We start from the raw sequence: 24,668 nt of genomic DNA, 5'->3' as shown, positions 1-24,668 counted from the left end.
CAAGCGAGCTCTGAACCCATTCCACTCTCTCGTGGTGTTTACAACCGAGTCGAATCATCTTAGTCTATGCCTTTCAGGATTCCATTGGCAAACCATAGGGCAAAAGAAAATTAAGGGTGCTCGCGTAAAGCGAAAAGCAAATGTCCATCTTTGGGTATAACTTCTAGCACGCGTACGATCAGTCAGTTTCGATAGAGCTCGGCAGGCGTAACGTTAATAATCATTTCAGCGAAAAAATTTTAGAACACAGACGTTTGTGGAGACTTAGCGGTTTTCGCAGGCGAACAATTTACCCATTTGGCCATAAGGTTAGCTGTCAATCATTAACGTAATAGAAAAAAACTAATTTTAGCACTTGCATTTGAATGCAAGTTGGAAACCTATATATTTTCAACGCTAGCTTTTCCCAATTCCATTATATTCAGGAGTACCTGCAGGTGGCTACTTAGTAAACTATGATCGCATATACTGCTCGGCTGAACACGTGTTTTTGCTGGTCTGAACAGCTTTGTCTCCCAGGCAATACATTAGTACTGTTTGCGAAAATAGCAGACATAACCGTCGTCTAAAATGTTGGAAAGGCCTTCATATACTAGCGTAAGCATCCTAACTGATCCTGTCAGCACTTCATTAACTATACCAAGCACTGGTACGTTCGTGCCAGCATCCTAACGTTTTCAATTGTGGCTATAAAATTTCTAAGATGTAAGTCGTCATTGGATCCCAGCCTAAAAGTCCGCCCATTTTGATATTTAATAGCAGAAAGTACATGATTTAAACGAAAAATTGTTGCAATATAAGAAAACAAAAGGCAAGTAAAAAATACCAACTAGATACGTACTTTGGTAAAAACGATTGTTGTTTTTCTTTTAATAGAAAAGGCGCTTTGTTGTCTTATATTTTTCCATTATTTGACCGATCGACTAATAGATGGATTTATGTCAATATGCGCATATTTTAACTGATACATAAGTAATAGCTATTTAGCTTCAGCGTTCTCCCTCTCCTTCTCTTTTCCAATGTCTGTCCACTTCTATATAAAATTGCGCTCTCTCATTCGGAAGTTTGTTGTTATTTCATTATTTTATATTCGGCTCAGGTTCCTAAGTTAAAAACTCCAGGTTAGAAAAAAAGACGTTTTCGATATCTATCCCAGTCCGCCTTTTGCAAAAGTGAAAAGCCGTTGAACCTTTTCATGATCTTTGCTCGTGTACAGTGAGGATCCTATAACTAAGAGGACTGCTAGATAGGGCGTATTTAGTTCAAAGGTAAAATCTTGAGTCTGGAGGGTTGCCTCACCTCGGCCGGCCACCCAAGTTCGAAGAAAACCCTGGGACTGGGAAGATAAACTACAGATACGGCACTTTGAATGTATGAAATTTTCTGGTAAATTAAGCTCTGAGGTGTACTATAGCCTGGGTACAACGCACAAGGAAATACGGCTACTCATTGAGTCTCGACATCTCGTTCAACACTGGATAATGTCCGGTCTCTGTACAAATCGTTATTAGTAAAAAGTGGTGTTTTCACGTCAATATGACATGGAAAAAGAAAAAGTGAATATTTGCATTAGAAATGCGTAAGTTCGAATTCAGCGAGATCTATATCTCTAAGAGACCCTGGTTTGGTGGGATAACTTGATCGAGGAGGGGAAGCTGGTAAAAAAAGTGTTGCAGAACATATAATACATGAAAGTATTGATAAAATTCGAGCGGAACGGAATCCGCGCTGTTTGTCAAGGTAAAAATTGCCATCAGCTCCAATCAGTTTCAAAATGGCATAAGTTCCTAACACTTGACGTTAAAATCCTATGTTATATTTTTACTTTCATTCTGTATGCGAAATAAGATTCCGCCCTTTACGTTAAATTTAAATCTTTTTTTTTTATTTAAGCCATCCAAAATATGACTGGCTGTAATATATTCTGCTCTATCTAATCTTGCATCACCTTCTCCGCCTTCTCTCATAAGGCATGTGCAAGTCACCTTTCCTTCAGACTGAATACTTTTGGTGTCGATTAAAAAATTTACGAAATTCCTAAAGGATGGTGGTGATTTTCCAGGTGACGTTATTTTTTGACAAGTGTACTGAACTTTTAAAAAAGTTGGTATCGACATCGAAAATATTCTAGTAGCTGTATCTACAACTGTTGGTACTGGCATTTAGCTCATAAATACGGTTTTAGCGGTACTTCTAGTGGTAAATGAAGATTATCTCTCAAGATTAATTTTTGAATTACCACCGAACGCGTCTAAATCCTAAGAATCTTTCTACTTCCAATTCGCCTCACTCCTCTTTCTTGAAATGAGTATACACGACATTTATATGAGTATGTGGTTTACGGTTATGCTGGTAGTATCTTTAAACCTTTTTTATTGAATGATTCCGAACTTTGTTATCGCAGATTTTAGCACTGGTTTCCCCAGTCGCGCACTTTACTTTTGACTGCATGTTATAATCGATGTTTTGTGAAAACTTGCTTTTATCTGTTTTGGGCCAACTTCTAATTTTGCATTTACCAAAATGTTAATTCGACCATTTTGTTACTAGTTAAAGGACTTTTTGTACAAATGAAAGCCTTGTACAAATGTTTCAGTAAGACCATTAGTCTAATGTGTATAAACTTTCATTTTCGCGCATAATTTTCTAAATTGACAACAAAATCACTAATACATTTACGGGGTTCTTGTCGAAGGAGCCTAACTTCACATATCTCAAGAAATTGGTTTGGCGCTTATTTTCATCAAGTATTTTAGCAAGCGAAAAATCTGTTTTTGGTTTCAATTAAGGGTGTAAACAAACCGTTTTGCATTCTACTATGCCCCGATGTATAGCTATCGCTTGTGCTGGTAGGTCTTGAAGATATTGTTGCATTTTTGATGATATACCTAATCATACCCTGTATAAGTTCTATCGTCATCAAATATGGAAAGCATACACTAGGCCGTTCTTATAGCGAACGTATTATCGATAATGTGATTTCTGAACAATGGTTGCAGCATTTCTGTAGTGAGTGATGATCAAATCGTCCGCGTATTACTTTTAATCTTAGTTCTTTTCCTTTTTCTACCGCCAAGTTAATCAGAATTTCTCGAGTTCATTTAGAGCTTAATGAACTGGTATAGGAGAAGCTACACTTTTATCGCCGCTATTTATGCGCTAATTTAGATTCGAGTGTTTTATTTTGAACGTTTTCTTAACCTTATCAGAATTAGATATGAAAGCCGTGTCCAGAACCTTACCGAACAGAGCCGGGTATGCACATGCATTATACACCCCAGTTGCCAGTTTCTTAAACCGTTCTTTCGAATTTTAACGTTTATCGTTATTCTTACACTTCTGCCCTATCTATTAAAGTCACTCTATTTATTAATTTATCACTAAGCAAACTTGTCGGGTATTGATCTTGATAGTTCGAAAGGTAGCAGATTTTTTGTAATTGAGGAGCACGTGCACGGTTCATGGGTGACCAGTAGCAGTGGCATGTTTAGGTCTCTCAAGTGCTTATCGTATTGACTAGACTAAGCTTGGTGCAAAAGCTCGATTGCAAACTAATTCGTAACGATGTACTATTGTTTTGCTTTAGCTAATTTTAATTAACTTCAAATAGAAGGTGCTCATTTGTAGAATGTTCCTGGCTTTCCTTTTGCAGAAATATAAACTGCTTTTACGAGAAACTGGACATTCTTTTATTAGATAAACTACATATCGGGGTTCAGACTTTTCAGTATATCAACAGTAAACCTACCAACATTTTTTGCCTTTGAAAAATATATTGAAAATTAAATGTAGACTGTCTATGAAAAAATTCAATAGCGGTGAGATAATTTTTACGACGAATGAACGACTAACTTGACTGCTATTTGTATTAATGCTAACTAGTCGGCTGCCCTGAAATGGTTTAGAATTGCAAACGGTCGATGGAATTTATTATGTATTTCCAAACAATTCTAATAGCTAACATTGTGCCGGATTCATGCATTGTATAACAAACCCAGTAATTGGGTTTGAATATTAACTGCCTCGTTTAAGCCTTGTGCAATTTAAAGAATGCAAAATATCTGTTGAAATATAGTAAATATCTATTTTTCATATTCCACCAAAAAATCATTGTATCAGAACGCACAGCGGTACTACACGCAGGATTATCTTGATTTATAAGGAAAGTTTCGGTTACATCATCGTGGAAATGTTACGGTTTTCTCCATACGTTATTCAGAAACCCTGTTAGTATTGTAGTTTTCGCGCCACATAGTGTCTTGACCACATGCATGCAAAGCCTTGCAACTTAAAAGGCTTTCGTTACAATCGTGATACAAAAAGATTGTTACCTTTTTGTATAACGATTGTAAATTTATAAATAACACTATTATACCCCATGATATACTCATATCCGTTGTAGCGGTACTTAACTGTATAATTATTCGAAATAAAAAGTTTGCTAGTTGATCGTTGCGAGTTGCTAACAGCCGTCAGGCTAATAGGCTTTATGCAATACATCAAACACTAATTTCTAGTAAATCACTCATAACATTTTCCATAGATAATTCGTATTTTATAGTTTCTGCCTGATATATTAGTATTAAAAAAACATCTTTAATACACTGTTGATTAGCTGACTCTACCTAGCCTAATTATCTAGCAGTACTCAACGATTAATTCAAAGATGGAACATCCAAAGATACAGTATACAGTATATTTCAGATTATTAGAATTATTTTATCCTACGAATTTTATCCTTACTTTCAAGTTCTCATCAGTTTTTCAAAAATGATTATACTCTTTTTAAAAACTCAAGCTCAAAACGTGATTTGTGCTTTTACCGTTAGCAACATTACCGCGCTTGCGTAAAGGTTAAAGTGTTTATGTAATTGAATTTCATTAGACTTTCAATTTTCGTAGATCTTATGTAGGTCTGCTAGTAACACTATTGTTTTCATTTATTAACGTAACTGTACCAGTACATTGTTCGTTTGAGTTTTTCGTGGCCCCAAGAAGGCCATTTTGGCTCTGAAGTAACTTGAAATAACATTGTTTCTAAATATTCAGCTACGATAATAAGCTCAGATAATGATAATAGCGATAAATGAAAATCGTTATTGCAAAAAGGCCTCAAGTTCCTTGTTGTAACGAACCTCATGCTTCAGCAGTTAATTGATTCCTGCCGAAATGTAAAAACGAGTATGGCATTATCCAGCACGAAAGCCGTTGAGTTCGCGTTCGACAATCCCAAATAGATCGTCATATTTATTACGGACGCGCGTCCGAGTATAATCAGACTGTTCAAGTATTTGGACTAGGTCAATCAGATCCTTTCGCCCTCGCCTCCACTCGCCGTTATTATGCTTTCTCTGTCCAACTAGGTTCAAAAGAAGCTTGATACCTCAAAAGTCATTAAAAAAACCGACCTTATTGCACGCCTCTACACAAACATCTTACAGTGTATTGGCGGTAACGTTTACTCAGTCCTTGCTAAATAGAAATCTATGAGAGAATCGTATTATAATTTCATATTAGTACACAGCTAACCAATTGATACGTAGTTCGTCGCCAAGGATTGGAAAGCGAGTTTTGGAAGCACTCAGCATTTAAATGAATCGTTTATCGTAGACTTGAAGGCTGCTATTGGTATATGTCATTAAGGTTGTCCATCTTATATTAGCCATTCATTATAAATTTCTGAATTTCTATTATTATTGCATCACTATAATGTATCAGAGCTATTTAACTATACTGCATCGTCGACACTGATAAAAAAGCAATCTACAATAGTCGTAGTAAATATTTTCTGGAACATGTGCCAGACCAACAGATTAATATGTTACGGGATATTATACGGTCTTAAATAACAAAGCGTGCTGATGGCATCATCTGTAAACGCTATCTATATTTTGTTTCTTTCTTAGACACGTGGATACAAGGCACTGCATAGATCTAAAGAAGTCAGCGGAAGTTCTCCAGACCAATACGGTCAGCTATTTACTAGCAGATTAACAAATTAAGATGAAAAAAGATTTTGAAGTTTACATCTTGATTTGGTAGTGGCAGCGCAAGGACTTTGTCCAGTAGTAGAAATCAGCAGACACAATAAATTTGTTTTTTGGTTTTTTTGGTAGTAGTAGTAGTTTCGCCTACTGCCTTGTATTATGCTGGCTTTGCGAATTTTATAAAATACATAATAATAATTAAGTAGGATCGAGCTGTGATGTACACTTATCCTAACTAATCGTTTTTGAAAACAAGTAACTATTACAGAATCAACTATTAATATAACTTATATAACAAAAACATTTTAAATTTCCTTATTATCGGCGTAGGTTAGAGCAATGCGTGCCCATTAGAAAAGGTAATTTACAGAATTTCGAAGCGCACGGAAATCTTTTATTTTTACGTCATTAACACAAATGGCTACACGAAATCTGTTTTCAATATTCATACGTGTTTACCCCAAAGGCTGTAGCCAACTAAACGAATAATGATTTTTTTTTAATTTCAATTTTGTAACCGAAATTTAACGAAAAATGCTTCAGTGGCCACAACTCGAACTTGCATCGTTGTCTTATCATAGGAAGTTTAAATATTCACTATGCGATTGGCGATGATTTGCAGATGCTTCCCAATTCGGAAATTCAAACAAAAAATATAATAAATGTAAACTTATTGCACACTTTCTTTTTGCTTGGGACTAAAACCTTTTACCCGTACAAGAATAAACACCATTAAGAGCGTATAACGGGTAATAATATATACGCTGGTTAAATGCAACAGTGCTGAAATGATATCATTTTATCGGAATTAAGCACCTAGCTAGGAATCGACCTCGGCGCCTCTAGGCCGTAATTAAATTTAGGATCTTTTCAATTACTAATATCTAATTCCAACTGTGTCATGTATAAAATATTTTTTGTATAATAAACAGGCAAAAATAAAAACTGGAAACTAGTAGTTTAGTTAATTTGGAAACGGTACCTCGGTGTCCCAACCGGAGAGCCACGGGTTCAAGTGCACAGACTCATTTTATTAAACTAAAAATTCTGCTATAGGCGTGTACATAAATACATCGAGATATTCAAAGGATAAGAAAAAGTCTTGTATAGCGTCAAATTATTTTGCAGTAGAGCAGTCTATTACAGAGTAATCTACCCGAATATAATTCACGTCCGCACTGTCTAAAGTAGATTTTTTTATTTCACAAAATTGAGCTTATACTGTCGCTGTTATAATGATAGGAAGAACACGTACCAAGCGTATTAAGCTAGTCACCCATAAATAATAAACCTTTTTAGAAAGTTATAGAAATTTACAGACTGGAATTTTACCAGTTCTTTGTGTAAGAACAGAGCAATTATTAGGACACTAATAGAATTTATATTAATGTCCTGAGCATAAAAATCTTGTCTCAATAGCTGAATAAGGGATTTTATAATGAACTGCATTCAGCGGCGACCTCCCACCGAGACAATGTGGCCATCGTTGCCGTCTACAAGGTGGCGATCAGGTAAGGGTCGTTATTACTTTATCTGGTAATAATCTTGTGAGATCACGGTCACCGGAAACGACGATCAGAAATTCATTACTTCATACAACGACTCGTTTGGAGAGAGAAAACAGAATCAAAGACGCTTTTATTAAACTGGTACACAAAAACGCCGGCGCTGAGAGAGAGCACTAGCCGATTTATTACTTGAAAATATTGCCCCGCTGTGCTATGTCCAAGATACGCAGTTTGCGAAATGGTTCTTAGAACCACTCTCTCAGCAATATGTATGGGTAGAACCAGCCGTGAGTGTAACGAGTGCAGAGCCAGCGGCGCTTGCTGATCTATCCTAAGGCTGTTCTGTATTTAATGAGCAAATGTCTGCGTATGAATTGTGTGAATACATATAAATACATTCATACGAATTGAGCGTATTATTTTAGTCGACGATGCAAGTGATGTTATTTAGCAAGGTGCTCGAATGCTACACTGAAAGTAACCAACATGCACACAACTAGTGCATTGTTTTACCTATCACAATATTAATAACAACTATTACTTTTTCTCCTAAAGCTCTAAAACGAGGAAGTTTTCTAAACTAGGCATCATGTATAATCGAATGGGACAAACTAAAAGTAGAAGTTGGTTCGATATAAGCCACCATACTCGATATCGTATCGAGAATAGGTACCTTCCAATTTTTGATCAATGGCTTTTCTGATGACGTCGTGCAAATTACTTCACATATGTGGTATCCATTCTATCAAATATGATTATAGCGGGAAACGTCAGCTTGGCTGGGTCATGTCGGGCTAGTTACGAACCTATGCATTGTCACATCAGCCTAGCTGGTGCGTCTGAAGCGCTCCCGCTACACTCTTACTCTAGCGCCATAATATAACTACATTAGAGCTTTTTCCTGAAACGTCACGCTTCGACGGAGTGCAGAATCTATCAAACCCTGTATAAACTCACATTCTCAAACCAGAATTTTCCTACGCGAAGAAGAGCGAAGTTTTGGCATACTCTTAATCTGTAGGGAGGTGTCAATTAGCAAATATACAAGTAGACTAATTCGATCCTTTTTTTGAAGCGAGATATATTGAAGCTGCGAACATTTTTTCTGTACTTCGGCGACTAAGTCCAAACTGGTTTGTTTTTGTGTGCTTTTGGAAATACTTGGATGCCATCAAAATGCCAATCGAACATCTAGAACAACGTGTAGTATATTTTTTGCTGCAACTTCTTTGCGGTATATGCAGTGGAACTTTTTTTAATTAAAAAGAAATTATTTTGTAAATTAAACAAAATTGGACCAGGTGGTTATATTGAAATTAAACTGTTAATTAAATTAAATAAACTGTCGTCCACCCTCAGTTTAACAAAAATGATTAATTTTTACTAAAGAAACTGTGTGCAACTACCTAGAGAACTTCGTTCACCAGATGGTACAAAACGTCACGCTGGTAACATAGTTGCAAAACTTTTCCTTTAATTACCTACGGTAAGAGCTGTACAGTGCCATCGTTTACTAAATTCATTTCCTGCTTTTGAACTTGCTTTACATTTAATATGGAAAAATATACTAACAAGGTAGGCGGGCAATGTTAGTCCCACTATTTTCAGCAACCGCTGAACGTTTCATAAATACGTGAGACCTGTATATACTAGAGTACTATTGACTTTCTGTGTAATAAGTAACACAAGTACAACCTTTCTATGTAGAACCGTGTTAGTTCGTCTGAACAAAACTTGCAAAGCTGATTAACTGCATCTATGTGATCTTATCTAATGATTCAATTAGCCAGCTTCGGCAGCAGCTACTAGCGCATTTTTGCAAGCACTAGAATTTTCGGTAGTCTTCATAGTAGTCAACGGATAAATGAATTTTTCTTTTTTAAAATTTCTTTTATAAAAAAGAAATTTGTGGTTGTTGTTATGTCATTGTACCGATCTAAGATAGCCATGGTGAATAAATTTCATTATGGTAACCACAGAATGGAAAGAGCTTTAAAAACGTAACAAAATACATATATATATATATATATATATAGACTGCGAAAAACCGAATAAATAAATAGTTTATACATTAGAGACATGGGCTTTAGTTCTCGGTAGTAGTTCTATGGTACATACAGAGTCCCAGGTTCCGTTCAGTCTGAATAAACCAAGACTGCGCGAAATAGGACTGCGCGACTAGGAGGCCAACCGCCTACGATGCATGTTCTCCTTTAACAGTGCTTACAAGCTGCCTCCAGTGAGATATACCTGAAACACACTACTCTAATAGGATATTAACTTGACCAAGCTCACAGGATCACTGAGTCACGATTTTTGAGACGTAAGCCGGCGAAGCATAAATACCGTAGTAAAATAGTTAAAACGGGATATTTGATTGGGTGTAAAACGAACCAAATTGTTTCTCTTAGAACAATTGGCCAAGTTGTTGCATAAATCTATTAGGGAGCGCGATACCTGCAAAAGTACAAGTGCATAAACGGAACAGTGATAACTATTGGTGTACACACGTGCTGTAGTGCTTGTTGAACTTGATTCAACATCAGCCATCAGATTAGTTAAATTAACATCAAAGCAGTATAGGATCTTGACAATTGGACACATCCTTCATTGCTACGGGAAACAAATTAGAAAATAGTAGAATAGGATCTACGCTGTCGCCTACTTCACCGGTCCCAGATGTTATTGCTACGGATGTAGTATTGATGATAGGCACTAGGTCTGCTTATTTAGTCGGCACTGTTGCGTGTGTATAATATTCACATTATTAAAGTTTGCTACAGGATTTAGCCTATTTTTATTCTTCTTTAATAAGCCCATAGACTATGTTATGAGAATGGTTGTCTGGCATTAAAAACGAAATCTTGCTGTTCGTACATAGAACAAGTTGAAATATACTGCAAAATAAATGCAGGTGACATCATTCTTTAATGCGTGGCACATGATGATCTTGTTCTACTGTGAGCATAAATACATCCTTGAAGAAATGTCAGAACTGAAATCTGGTATTCTTCTAACCTACGTTTATACTGAAAGTTTTAATCAGTGCGAGCCTTAAAGGAATATGCGTACTCCGTAAAATACAGCAAACATTTGATTAATAATACATTAGTTACACGGTAGCTGCCAAAACTAGAAAGTGAAAACTCCGTATTTTCACTAAGTTTTCACTTAACTCTTCTATTTAGCTAGACATTAAATAACTAGTTGATTGCACCAATAACTAATTCTATTTAGCTTAAGGATTACTTTGTTTTTGTCGAATACACGTGTTAATAAATAGGTTTTTCAAGCCAGTTATTTTTGATTCGTATATTTCACAGGGTCCATGTTGTTTCTACGAAATCAACGTGATGTACTTAGTTTACTTTGATAGCAAGCTTAAATAATCTACCTATATGAGTCATGATTCTGGAACAAATCGCAGTGAGTGAACCAGCTTCAGCTGGTATTGCGCTTGTACCAGCCGGCCGGCAGCGTTAATATGATTACTAATAGCATGTAAGCTAATTTATTATACCTTTTTCACATCGATGTTCCGTCGAACCTTCTAATTTCTTTACATTTCACGTCTTCAGCCGAATATCTGTGATAGATACGAGGCAAGTGTACAGTGTCATTGCAGTTTGGATTTCGATAGGATGCCTACTGCTGAATCTTGTCTTGCCTAATAAGTAAACTGATTCTTAGAAATCAGCTTACGAGGTTGTACTCATTTTGAAATTGTCCAGAAACTGGCGTTGGGAAAGAGGACCGTATCTCTGCTCTCATTTGCATATTGGTTGCAGATGACTTTGGCTTTGAAGGCAGAGCCAATGAAATACAGCCTTTGTATCTTTATTTGCTATTTAAAACGCGACTGCGGCGAAGTTACATCGGAAGATATCATGCGCAACCACAAAATTAGCCATCTGAAAAGCTGCAGGCTGTGAGTATCTAGCTAAACGAGTATCTGAAAACATCACATTATCCCAAAAACCAGACATGCCTTGAAAAGATAAAACAAGTAACAATCCGTTTAAATCATTTGACGGGTTGTTATTCGTTCGACTTTACACCTATAACAATATCACAGGTTCAGGTGCTACGAACATTTTTATTTCGAATCAAGGTAGTAGCATAGTGTATATGTAAAATCGAATGGTATCCGTTTTAGGTCAAATTAACCTTTTTCTAGAGCCACCTAATGGTTTGTAACAGAGTTCCTATAAATAATTATATAGGTTATGTACGATAACTATTACATCTGATTAAATGTCAATCAATTTTTCAACAATTTTGTTAAAACATAGATGTCTAGGCAGTTCCTACGGTTTACGAATTTCTTTCTGTTGTGTGTGATACGTATATCTTGTACGATGTCTTACGATATTGACTTCTACATTTCTGATTTCCTGGGATTGTAGTATTCAATAGAGATAATATGTCAATAAAACAATCGTTTGTGCCAAACCTAGGCTTGAAATACGGGACTCCACGCCTCACCTGTAGAATGCCTATTTTTCATATATATATATGTGACACCTTATTGTAATGCTTTTTAGGTTAGCTACCTTAAAACATGCTCACATGTAGAATAGTAGTAAGCTGGAACCGTCAAAAACATGCAGGACCATTATTCCACGACACAGCCGATATAATAAATATACATATGAGCATAGCTTTATGTTTATTACAATTTTATGTTTATTGCACTCCAAAAAAACGCATCGCAGCACCGACGGACTGAAAGCAAATTTAAGAAAGATCAATCTAAATGTGCTTTTATGGAAGATAATTAGATAATTAGAAATGTTAGACGAACAATGCTCAAGAGATCGTTTTACATACCTTTGCACCCGAGGTATCTGTCTTGAGAATTCGTTTAGTTGTAACATTTGGATTAAAGGCATCCTCAGTTTCATTTGTCGATGTGACTTTCATTAGATCTGCTACTTCGAGGTCGTTTATCCCCGTTCCATTAGTAAAATCTCCAGTTGTCTTACTAAATGACTTTTGGGCAGCATCAACGCATGGACTGCTTATTTTTCCCTGAGCTGTGTTAACTGTGCTATGCTGGCGCGATTCTCTACACGAGTTAATAGCGGCAGCTAATAATTCGATGAATTTCGTGTTTTCTTTCTCCACCAGTCTTAAATCGAACAGTGGTACCATATGGCAACTAATGATGGTATATACAACAAGTAGCGAAGATATCGCGATTGACGAAAAAATGTAGGATTGTAATGCTAACTTTATATCAACAAAAATGAAGCATGCACCGATCATAAAATTGATAAGCCAAGAAGAAAGGCTAAGACCTTTACCACAGATGTGGCTTCGAATCGAGGCCTTTTCGTCAAGCTTGTCACACACAAGAAGACCCAGCACACTACCCAATGGTCGCACAACACTAGAAATCCCTCCTTGAAATTTATGTGCTCCATTGGCCGTTAGATAACAAGGCCGAAAGCCCACAAGCAGTGTGCATATCATTACTGCAGCCACACAGAGCCAAATCTTCGATAAATGCATCTCATACCATTCCACAAGTGTGCACCGGAATTCAATTGCAGTAAGTGCAAGTAGGTAAGACAGAATAAAGGATAGGATCATGCAGTTACCGAATGGGCAGTCCAGCAGAAAAGAGACAAATGCAAAGATGATTGTACACACATTGCGACGAGCCGAATCAAACCAGAGGGGCTCATAATCTAACAATACATGCCAGAAGCAAACAGTAGTAACAGCGGGAACTGAAATTGACGTCCTTCGACGACAAGGAGATCCTTGTGGTGATCTGTGTAGAACATCAGAATCCAGGGCGTTCTTGATTAGCGAGGATGCCATTAATGCTGTGCAAGTCACGAACATTAGGTATCTGATAAACCATACAAAAATTTTACACGGGTTCTAAATGGCCCTTTTTAAAAATAGGTAGATTGGTGATTAACGAATGCAATATAGTCAAATGGTTCGATTTTATGATAAGTTAATATCACCAAAATAGTCAACAAATTCAATGACTATTTTTTTTTATTAGATCAGATCTGTTATCGTCTCTACATAGATATATTAATGTTATATATAGCGATTGTTTTATGCGTTTAGTGAGGACAATAAGATGAATATGACTAAATGACTGCGGCCAAAAAAACGTCTTTATCGGAGATAGGCCAATGTACTTTTTCTAACAAATAAGAATTTATTTGGTACGTCACACTGGCCTCTGTTGGAATTCTTATTACTATCCTCAATAATCGATGTATTTTTGAAAGTAGCTTGTCATTTGTTATCATTTCAAGACGTTTTACAATTCTGTTCTGTTGCAAATGGCGATCTTAGAAACACTGTTGAAAAAGCGTCTTTAAAAATGATGCGTAATAAATACATTCTGGGGACTGGGTCTCGGCTACCGCTCAGTTTGTGACAGCTCAGCGTAGTTAGAAGTGGTTGTTTGGTTTTGCTATATATATAAAATTATTTTTCTTTTATTACTTACTAGTTAATTTACTCTAGCACTTTCTCAAGTTTTTCTTTCCATTCAAGTATGATGCTTACTCATGATAAATAAAGGCAAAAAAAACAGAAGCAGGCTCACAGTTTGGTAATTCTCAAGGCTACAATTAGAAGTAAATAGACTTTCAACAAGAAAAAAATAATTTTATCTATCGAAAAAAAAAGATCGGTGTCAACTTTGAACCTTTTCATTTTATAACTATAAAGTTTAACAGGTTATAGGTTCATTAGCGCTCCCCCACGTTCCTTTTAGGTGTAGTCGTCCAGACCATGATTTCATAGAATTGTTTATATTGTCAAAGAAATCACTTGTTTATGAATAATTTTGTCATTACTTCAAAAACCGAGAGGGTACATAGAGATGTTAAGGTCTTACAAACCCTTGTAGCGTGTTATTGTCCTAGATATAATTACATATCGTGACACCAACATACGGTGGCAAGCAAGCCCGTGGCAGAGCATTAGACCTGTGGTCAACGTAATTTTGATCTTAAGTGGCATTATAGCCAAGTGTACATAGTGGCAGAAATTCTCAAGGAATACGGTTCGTTTGAATAAGTAGAGCCATCAAGGCGTACAAACTGATCGAATCAACGAAACTATGTGCAAGTACGGTGTTGCTTCGAAAGTCATGGTACCATTCATTGTTATAAGATCCGCATTACCGTTCTAAGTAATGTGATAAAGCTCGACACACTACAAAATTGTTGGACCCGGTATTCGACTAATCCGGGTGAAAATACGAGAAGTCTGAATTGGAGACCTAAGGGAATGCTTACATACTGCAAACCTAGGTGGTCTCAATGCCGATGATTTGTAGGCAAATGAAAATTGTTTTAGAAGTAATAACTACGGTGAAACAACCGAAATTTAACAAGTAACTGCTTAAATTAACTAGACCGTTATCCTATTCCTAAGAGTACTGAGTCGACGGTAACAGATAATATCTTATTGTAAAAAAATACACCACGATAGGTTCTCGACAGATGAGTTATGACGGCCCATTAGATATTTATGTATGAAAGAACATCGGCCTAGAAGGAATATTTAGACTTTGAACATCTTTTGAGTTTGTTTTAGGAAGTTTTAGCTTGAGTTACATTTTTCTCAGCATTTTCACCTTTTTATATATAAACATCACTGTAACTAGCCTATCTTCCGAAGAAATTTTTGAAGATCTTGATATTGAGGAAATACGAAAAACTGGTGGATTATAATTCGGGTAAAAACAACTACTCGTCTACAACATTTTTTTAATCAAATATCGCCACTGTATTTGGGAACTGTCTATTTTATTACAGAATAAATAACGACAGACGCGATAAAGCTATCAGATTTGTTCGTTAAATGTGTAGAGACAGACTATTTAAATCTACAGTATCTATGTACAGCTGGTGCTCCCCGAATATAAAGTATACTTACCTGCCTCTAACAGCATTCCAGTAGAAGATGAGGGGTAGAATATACGGAGCGCACATAAAAAGCCGTGAGAACCACCATGAAATCTCACGAAGCGCGCTTTCAGGGTAAGCAGTGATTTCAAGTAAGATATCATCTATCCAGGAAAACCCGTTCGAAATTCGTCTCACCAAGAGGCTCATCTCCCTAACGTGGACGTATTTCGTTGTTCTAAGTTGATAATGCATTTCTATATTTTCTGTTTTTGTTAATTTATTAAAAGGCAGGCTACAAATCTTACAGCAGTTACGACTATTAGCATACAGGTGGAAGGATAATCGTTTTTACAGGCGACTTTGGGCTGTAAAAAGGCCATCTTTATTCCAAGGCGACAAGATCGCAAACGCAATCTCTTTGCTTTTGTAAGCACTAATTTAACATCACCGATCGACTCCAATAGCGTCATTTGGTTTGACCACTTATTACAAAAGAAAAGAATTCTTCTAAAATGGAGAAGACGTAATCTACGGGTACAAAAAAAGAAAACTCTATTAATCTAAATGTGCACTTATGTTTTGTGGTAACAAGCGCCGTTTATATATGTCAGCAAAGCTAGCAAGTAAGCTGATGATGCATTCCCAAAAACAGTTGTCGAGAATAGACATAATACACCAATTTGGCTTCGAATAATCAAAGTGGTACCAAGTGGTATGAGCACTTTATAGCCCACATTTGCGCGGTTGGAAAGCTTGAGGCTCTGGCTTATACTAAGGTATGACTCTAATCTAAGCTTAACAGCTTGCGTGAATTTGAAGGTATGGAATTGGTGCGCCTGTGCAAGACACCGGAACACAGATGGATGCCGTGTCTGTTTCGGCATTTGGAACACCTCAACATGTGGCCCTCAATTTGGACCGCAAACCAGACTCCTTAAAACTCAGTAAGGGCTCCTGAATGTTGTGTGGAATGTTGATTTGAACAATAGCGAAGGCTAGCTTTTCCGTTGTTACTGGCATCATGGCGTAACTTCCACTTCGGTGAGCTCTTTCTGAAGGATAATTATGTGCCAAGCAATAAACAAAAAGGTATATATCGATACTAACCGGGTTGATGCTACGACCCTAAGCTAGGAAAGGCTGGTTTGTTCTCTCTAAATTGTCAGATTTTAACACTGGCCCTATTCAGTTTACAAAAAGCAAGGATCCGGAACCTCTTAGTAGATACATTAGCAGCGCCGTACAATACGATGACCACGAATCCAGAAGGCAAGGTTGTCGTAAACATTCTCGAAAAGCAGCTTCTCTACATGAAAAGCGGCATCAAAGTGCGTTGGCCTGAAAGATACACGACGATAGGCATACCGAAGCTTTCTAATGCACCCACTTGTCATCCTCAAGGTTCGCCTTAAATTGAAGTAGGTATACATGGGCCTGATTGGACTTACCTGTTATAGTGATTGCTCGACGAATATGGGAACCTGTCTGAGAAACTAAAAAAGTATCCAGACCGCATCTTTTCCTTTACACGGTTTCGACCGGCAATCAAGCCCTATTGTATGCACGTTTCTGATAGAATATTTTGGCGTTGAAGGGCACTAACTGCTGGACGACGATGTAGTAAAGCCGTCTTCTGGCTTTAATGTTTACCTACCGTTCTCTTATGAATGGATCGATTTAGGTTGTGCCTAGATTATCGGAGATTGGTGGTCACCAAAAAAAAAACGGCTTTCTTGCCACAAAGCGATGATACACTCGACATGCTAGGGAAGTTTAAATATATGTTATCCTTGACCCAAAAAATAATTGTCAACGGATGTTCATAGCGCCTAAGGGTTGAAAAGACCTTCATAGTCCTAACGACTTCTCTCGATTTAAGAATGTTTTTACCTAGCTAGTGAATGCCCCAACAACTAATAAATCGTATTCTGAATAAATTAAACGTTTAATGTCCGATGATATTGTAGTGGTATAGTGGGATTTGCAACTTTTCGGCTGGTGCTTTCTGTTTTCTTTGTTGCGACAAAAGCCGACCCCATCCTTCGTATGAGTCCAAGACCATGTCGTTTTTTTGAACTCTCAGAGTGGCGGCCAGCATTGAACACCTAGTCGCTGCGTGATCAAATTCCGCAGGGAATCCTGCGGACGACGCTTCCAACAAAGACAGCTCCTTGAAACTACACCCCTCTTGCACCAGCTGTTTAATCCAGAGAGCTCATCTTTCTACGCCATCCTCGTCAACAGCCGAAAACGTTACCAAAGTTGCTGGATGCGAACGTGGATGGAACGTAGGAAAAGCGAATCCTGTGGGATATTCGGCGTTAATGCAGGCCGACACTGGTGCCTCCTACTGAACATCAGGAACAACTGGGCGTGAAATGGAGATAGCCCAACTTGATGTATATTGGCTTTAGCGTTTAGGCGGTCCACTCAATCTTCTAATAAGCAATTCAAAGCAATACATTTCCTGCATATGCGTTTTCAATGCAGGTGAATCTCGAAACCGGTCAGCAAGCCCTAATAGACGTTTGGGCCAGTCGTGGGCATGGACACCGCTTCTTTATTATTTTTAGCAATTCTTACAGCAATCATAATAATTAGGTTCATTGCTAGTTTGCACTCAAACGGCAATAATTATACTCAGCTCGCACGAAATATGAAGTCTTACGGCCATCTGTCGAATTACGATATATCGAGATATAGACGATTATATATAAATAACATTAATAACAGTAACAATAACTGTAAAAATAACCATGAGGATACTAACAATAAAGAGTACAGAATATCACACTGACTGAACAGATCGTGTTAACAAGACAACTTTGCCACGTCGATAATCTGCTGTGCGGGTCTTTGCGGCATTGCCAAGGGGCGGGCGGCCTTTAAGAGTTAAGCGAAATGCCACACGAGGGGCAATTCTAACTGATCACTGTACCAAAAAGGCCACTGCTCTTGCGTACTCGAATAAAAAGAAATTTCGACGAGAATCAAAATGACGCACACTGCGCTTCGCTTGACGAGAGGTTACAACAATGTAAGTCATTCGTATACGTCGCGTACGAATGACTTGCATTACTACAACAGTGACCGAACTTTGCATCGCCAAACAAAAAACGCACCGGAAACGAAATTGAGCTACGTCGCCTAAAACTGTAGCAATGCCTCTAACTGACTACTAAAGAAAAGTGTGCAATGTCGCTTTGCACTTATATGCAGTTATGAAGGCTAGTGGTTCAGCTTACTTGCTTTATATGCGTCAATCAACGCGGAAATGTATAAATTTGTTATTCTTTATGCATAGATCTGGATTGTCTGAAAACTATGGACACAGCGCAGCTCGGTGGGCATTGTTGTTACTCAAGCCGAGCGGCATCACCTGCGGTATGCTGGTTTTAGTATATAGTGGAGGTGGTTAACTTTTCCTCTGCAGAATAAACACCTCTTCAGACCGATGTGCTTATCGGGGGGCTGAAATCGGATGGTGGCGATCAGTATTGACAGTATTACGTTTAGTAATTGTAGTAACACCCAAGTTGATTAGACATACGAGACAAGGTTAAATCGAAAAATCAACTGACTTTCAGTTGAAGAACAAATTTATAGTATTGCTTGGGGTTCTGGTTTTTTTTTTAAAATTATCCATCGAAACAAATATTAAATAGCCTGCTGCTTGATATGTATCAACGTTGATTTAGCAAAAGAACTAATAGTGTTTGCTCAATGCTTAACTGAAACCTTCATACTACGGTTTAAAGCTAACAAAAAAGACGTAGAAGCTCAATAAGCTTTACAATGCTGTCTATACAAACGTATATGATTGTTTACAATAGAAGCTCGTAATATATATGAGCATGGCTGATCTATTTTGAATCATCTAGCAACAAATACTATTCAGTGATTGCTAAGTACTGTTGCTTTGATGCTCCGGTTGTCAACATAACGCCGCGTTAGCAAAATCCATCAAAAATTCTATAATAGAATGTTTATTGAATTCAAATTACTGATTTCGTAATTCAAAGTTGCTTGAAGTTATGTTTGAGCACTAATCTTGTCTATCTACAGCACTGTGAAAGTCGTTTTTACGACTACGTAATAGAAAACATTTGACCTTGCCGATCCCTAGGTGATATTTGAATGAATGGTTGATCCAAAATACGAGCTACCATAAGCCAGTATTTATTAAACGGTAAGTATCCACGTCCATTGGAATCGACCGGTTTGAAAGCAAAATATATCATGCATTGCAATTGTTGCGTTTGTTCACTACGTAACTTAAAAGTTAAGCTACTGAGAAGTTTCTTACAAAAATTGTTTTCATTGCGACAATATCGTTTCTAAATGACAGGCACATCTGCTTGTTGTGATGATGGTGGAATTTATGGGAGAAATGTAAAAACAAAAAAATTGTTGACTCACTCATAACACTTCTACAAGGAGGGTCTGCCAGAAGCGTTACCCTTTTCGGAACAACGACACGAACTCTCTACGAAGGGCAAATCTGCCACCTACTTCAATCGACAGGTACCTCAATTAAAAAAAAAATAATTTTTGCTTTTCTTCGTTTTTTCACACAGAGTAACATATTTGATTACGTTGTGTTTCTCTGCTAGTTTCAACCAATGGGTGCTAATAGTTATCTCGACGTATATTCATCTGGAAATCCCACCGCGGCTAAATTCGGAAGGGTTTTAATGCTTAAGTGACTGCGAATAGCAAGCTCTTACCTGTTTTATGTACGTTATTTTTTGGTATAAAATGTTTCATAATCCAACTTTTATTTACTATTCATTTGCTAAATAAATAACAACCATAAAATGATTTCACAAATATTATTAAAAAAAAATAATGTACTTATTGAAATTTAGAATATTTCGAAATATATTGGGATTTTATCACATATTTAGCGGAATTTTCTACAGAAAAGTTATTCGGTATGAGTGTGCGCATTGTTTGATTATGTCGAGTGTAACTGTAATAAAGGTTCTACATGAAATTCATGAAAAACATAAAGACAATGTTAGCCAAACATTTTTTAGTAGTCGAAAAATATAAACGATAACAGAAACGTGTAAGATTTCTTTGCGTAAAACAAAAGTATCTATTATCGACCAGAACAGCCTTTAGTAGTCTACCCGTAAAAACGTGAGGTTACTTTTGAAAAAGTTTTCACGATTTCTTTAAACTCGGCTGTTTGCGTTGTAAGTGAGAAAAACTATTCGTAAAGCGCGTTATGTTCTGTCTCTCCTATCAGCCGAACCAGGAAAATTGAGACCCTTCCCCGCTGACTCAATCAGTGTTTGGTCAGTCAGGTGGCTTCTTACCAGCTCTCAATGCGTTGGTGTTCTTTGCGAAATGTTGAGCGACGCATTGGATCGCTAGGCGTGACACCCGATATCTAATTTGTTTGGTGTATTGAACACGTATGTTTAAGCTTAAAGCTTTTCTAAACTAATTAATTATTATTATTTTATGAATTTCTTTATTATTTACTTGAGCCTAACGTTTGACGTAATTTATAGTCATCCATACGAAACTTGACGTTCACGATGTGATCTATGATAACTTGTGAAACTGATGGAATACTCTCATGACGCTGATGACAGTCAATATTTATTTAAGCTACTTGGGATCAGCAAGGCCTGGTAAGTAGGCGATTCGATGGATGCATTATATAATTAGTTAACCTTATTCGTTAAATCTCCTGTTGCATACAATATTAATTGGTACTCATTGAGAGAAACGCTGTTAGTAGGAGTCGTGGCTAAAATCGCTGCGACTGACTATTATTGATGACCTTTTTGGGACAACAATTAAATGACGACAGAGCTCTAACCGAAAAGGTCTCGAGCCTTATCACACCCGAGCCCGCGCGTCGCTGCCCCTGTTAAATGACCTAGTTCGACTACATTACGCTTTTTAAGGTTCGTGTTTCTTATTATACCGTGTAAAAAAACTGGCTAAGTTCATAGAAACTATTTATAACAAAGATACAACCAAATCAAATTGCACACCATACGAAACGCGGAAGGCAACGTCTACAAGCATTTCGCAAGTGCTATTTAAGTTTTTCTCCGTTCGATCACGTGATGTTACGAGCTCACTTCTAACGCTAACAAGTTGTGCATTTTTCCATTCGAAGACCAGATCTTTTTGAAGAAAATATCTAATTTGATGTAAATAAGGCTTTTTTTTTTAGTGTAAGTAAATCGAGCTAAATTCTATAGCTATTTCATAGACGTCCGTAAAATTCGGCTCAATCTATTATGCCTAAACTCACTCTAACGAAAGTTACGATGTGGTAATCGCGCACATGTGTAACTGTGATAGAAAGCTACGCAAGTATTCAGTTAACATTCTCTGCTCTTTTTCCGACAATAAAGTCAAAACTTGGCGGTTCCTCCTTGCCAGATTACTTAATTTGCAAGTAAGATATCCAAAGATTTTGGGCTTCTGGACGGATTTGAACGCGATAAGCTGAAAAAAAGTCGATTTTCTTAGACAATGGAGCATACGCATCTGTACTGCACAAATTAACTATGAGATAAGTACAGTTAAACACGACCTATGTGCGTTAAGCTAATGGCTGTTGTTTGCGCTCTCCGTACGAAATAAACGGCTTAATGTAGGAAAAAAAAGTTTTTTTCTTTTACTGCCGTGCCGTGAAACTGTTTAAGCATTTATGATAATCAAGTTACGCCACGAAGGCACTAAGAAACGTTTTCTTCATCCAAAAATTATTCTTTATTGGTATGTGTCGTTAGCGGGACTTAATACAACATCTCTGAGTTTGTTTCAAACAGAAGCTAAATAGTAAACATTTACATCATAATTAAATTATATGATTTTCATAGCTTCTACGCTTGAAAAACATCCGACGCATGTCTAAACGGTATATATACTATCTATGAGACGGCTGACTGAAGTGCGCAGCCTTCTTTGATTTTGGAATGGGGAAGCCTCCGTTGATTGCGATCAACGCTCCGCTTATATACTGAATTGGGCAACAACTATAATCTATCCCCAAATAAAACACTGGCGCCATCAGTGCACCTTTCCAGAATCAGAATTCCTCGTCGATGTAATTGGGACTGGTAGCTCAAGACGAGAGTGGTGAGAGGTTTGGTGACGTGATTGGTCACCGCTGTTCAAAGCGATGCCAGCCAAGTAGTCCAGTGGAAACAAATGTATATAGAAACGTCGATCCAATCTTCAATCTGATTGGCTAAGAATCGCGGCAATGCGCTTGCTGATACCAGAGCCACGCAAAATATCGTAGAATTTTATACTGTCTTGAGATTCTATTTCTCTTTCGTTTTGGCATTTTTACTTACAATATGATCAACTGTATAACTTTGCTCCCAATGGCTTTCTAATTGTAGCTATACTATATCTATGACAACAGTCCAGTTTTAATAATAATAGCACAAATAATTTATATACGCATTCAGATGCCACGATTCATTAACAGTCAACATTTTATGTGTGTGTATTAAAAAACAATTCAATAAAAAACGTGGTATTATTGATATTTTTATTCAATACTTTCTTTGAATTAAAGCAGATGCTGCCACCAGTCGTTGATGCCAAGACAATTCTTCCTGATCGGAATCTCAATCAGAGTATCAGTGAATATTATTAGTGAATTTGGTGAACCCACTTCATACGAAGAGGACGAACTTCCCATACATACACACGTGATCGGATCAGTATCCTGCGATATGTCTAGATCATTATTACGAATTATGCATGTGGAAATCATATGTTTTCGCTTTTGACTGATACCATCTATCTTTACATCGTGATAAATGTTTGAAAAAATATCTTGGAAGGGATTCTCGTAAACATTAAAAGTGATTGCGTGACTAGAAGCAGAATCGTATCGAAACGCCATTTGTTCTTAAAGACACCAACCTGTATGCGTCTTAGCGTACCGAAAGAAAACAATTGTGATATGATCCTGTTGCAGCTCTGCGTAAATGCACATTGGGCTGGTAATGCCTCTAGTTAATCTGTTGTGCTATTACTGTGTTAAAAGGCGCCTGATGCAGACCCAATTGAAGTAAAGTGAAGTTACCTACGTTCCTGTAAGAAGACATACAAGGCGTCTCAAGACAGTGTATGAACTCCGTAGCACCGATATTTAAAATTACTGCCCGTTGTGTCGCGAACCAATCGTTTATCACAACGGAACAAATTCAGGGATTAAGTGCATTCAAAGGTGATCGTAGGTCTATCGAGATGTTCGCTACAAAATACTATAGGAGCACCGAAACCCTGGTAATGCTGATCGTTACAAGTACAGTTAAGAAAATAATGAATATGTTGGGCAGAAAAAAGCTATTTTAAATAATAACTATTTCATAAGTAAAAAATTATGCGGGCTTTTACTACAATCACGTACTGTAGGCCTAATGAAGATTTACATGCATAGATTTGTACTTCATATACGCAAGCTTATATCGCCGTCTTCAAAATTGCTTCTTGAGCTCATTTTTCATTATCAGCTCTATTCTAACTGTCTGCTGATAATACTAGATATATGTACAAGTAAACTGCAAGGAGTGTTCTCTAAATTGTTGAGAACGATATAGTACATACCTATGACTATTCAAAATCGATGATGATAGTAAACAATTCATAATCAGTTATCTTAGAATTGTTTCGCTTGCTGATGTAGACGAAAGGAGGAAAACTCGTTTTATGAGGGCTGGAAGCTTAAAAATACTACACCTATAATGGCAACATCAACCAATCAGCTTGTTAAAATTGTGACCTATTATCAATATTGCGTAACAGCGGCTACTCTTATGTAGATTAAGGCCTTTTATATGACCAAGCGAACTGCACAACACAAACGTCTAAAAAAATATTATGAGACTGGAGTATGTTGATGTTCAATTCAGCAAAACGCAGCTGCAAGGCAAGCTGAAATCAAGACTCCAAATAGAGTTTGAAGAATCTCTGAGCCTCGTTAGGGAATCGAACGCAGGATTATACGATTGTATGTGCAGCTCTCCATTCACCTCATGCCGCGTCGTTTTACCTAAAACAACCTTTATCCATTTTCAACTTATAAATCAAGTAGGTTATGCTATTATAACGCAAAGACGGACTCAATCCATCCCATCATTGACATCAAATCAAAAGACAAGGTTGAAAATTACGAAAATGATTGCTATAGCAGAGAAGTTTCTTTCGTTGTTTCAATTAACTATGAAACTAGAATATGTGTATCTAATTGCACAACCACACGTTAACTCAGAGTATTAGTTCGCAGC

The 24,668-nt window shown here is 37.1% G+C and overlaps 1 protein-coding gene across 6 annotated transcripts in view; it reads left to right on the top strand.

Annotated features, from left to right (window-relative positions):
• LOC111245503 (GRAM domain-containing protein 4-like) overlaps positions 1 to 24,668 on the top strand; it is a 65,838-nt gene that overhangs the window by 7,236 nt on the left and 33,934 nt on the right. For 2 of the 6 annotated variants that reach the window (XR_015321956.1, XM_086981170.1), the window contains exons 1-2: positions 20,711 to 21,032; positions 23,426 to 23,667. The exons of 2 other annotated variants lie outside the window; for them this stretch is intronic. Coding sequence is in view for 3 of the 4 variants with exons in the window: in XM_086981170.1 (XP_086837296.1) it covers positions 23,509 to 23,667 (159 nt within the window). In the remaining variant the exon portion in view is untranslated. Of the gene's footprint in view, positions 1 to 20,710; positions 21,033 to 22,634; positions 23,668 to 24,668 lie in introns of those variants that run through there. 2 more of the 6 variants (XM_086981166.1, XM_086981162.1) reach the window with 2 other exon arrangements.

The sequence above is a fragment of the Varroa destructor genome, unplaced genomic scaffold (assembly GCF_002443255.2).
Source record: "Varroa destructor unplaced genomic scaffold, Vdes_3.0 BEIS01000002.1, whole genome shotgun sequence".
In the NCBI taxonomy this organism is placed as follows: domain Eukaryota; kingdom Metazoa; phylum Arthropoda; class Arachnida; order Mesostigmata; family Varroidae; genus Varroa; species Varroa destructor.
Note: the sequence above shows the minus strand (reverse complement) of the source record. Positions and strands in the feature narration are given on the sequence as shown.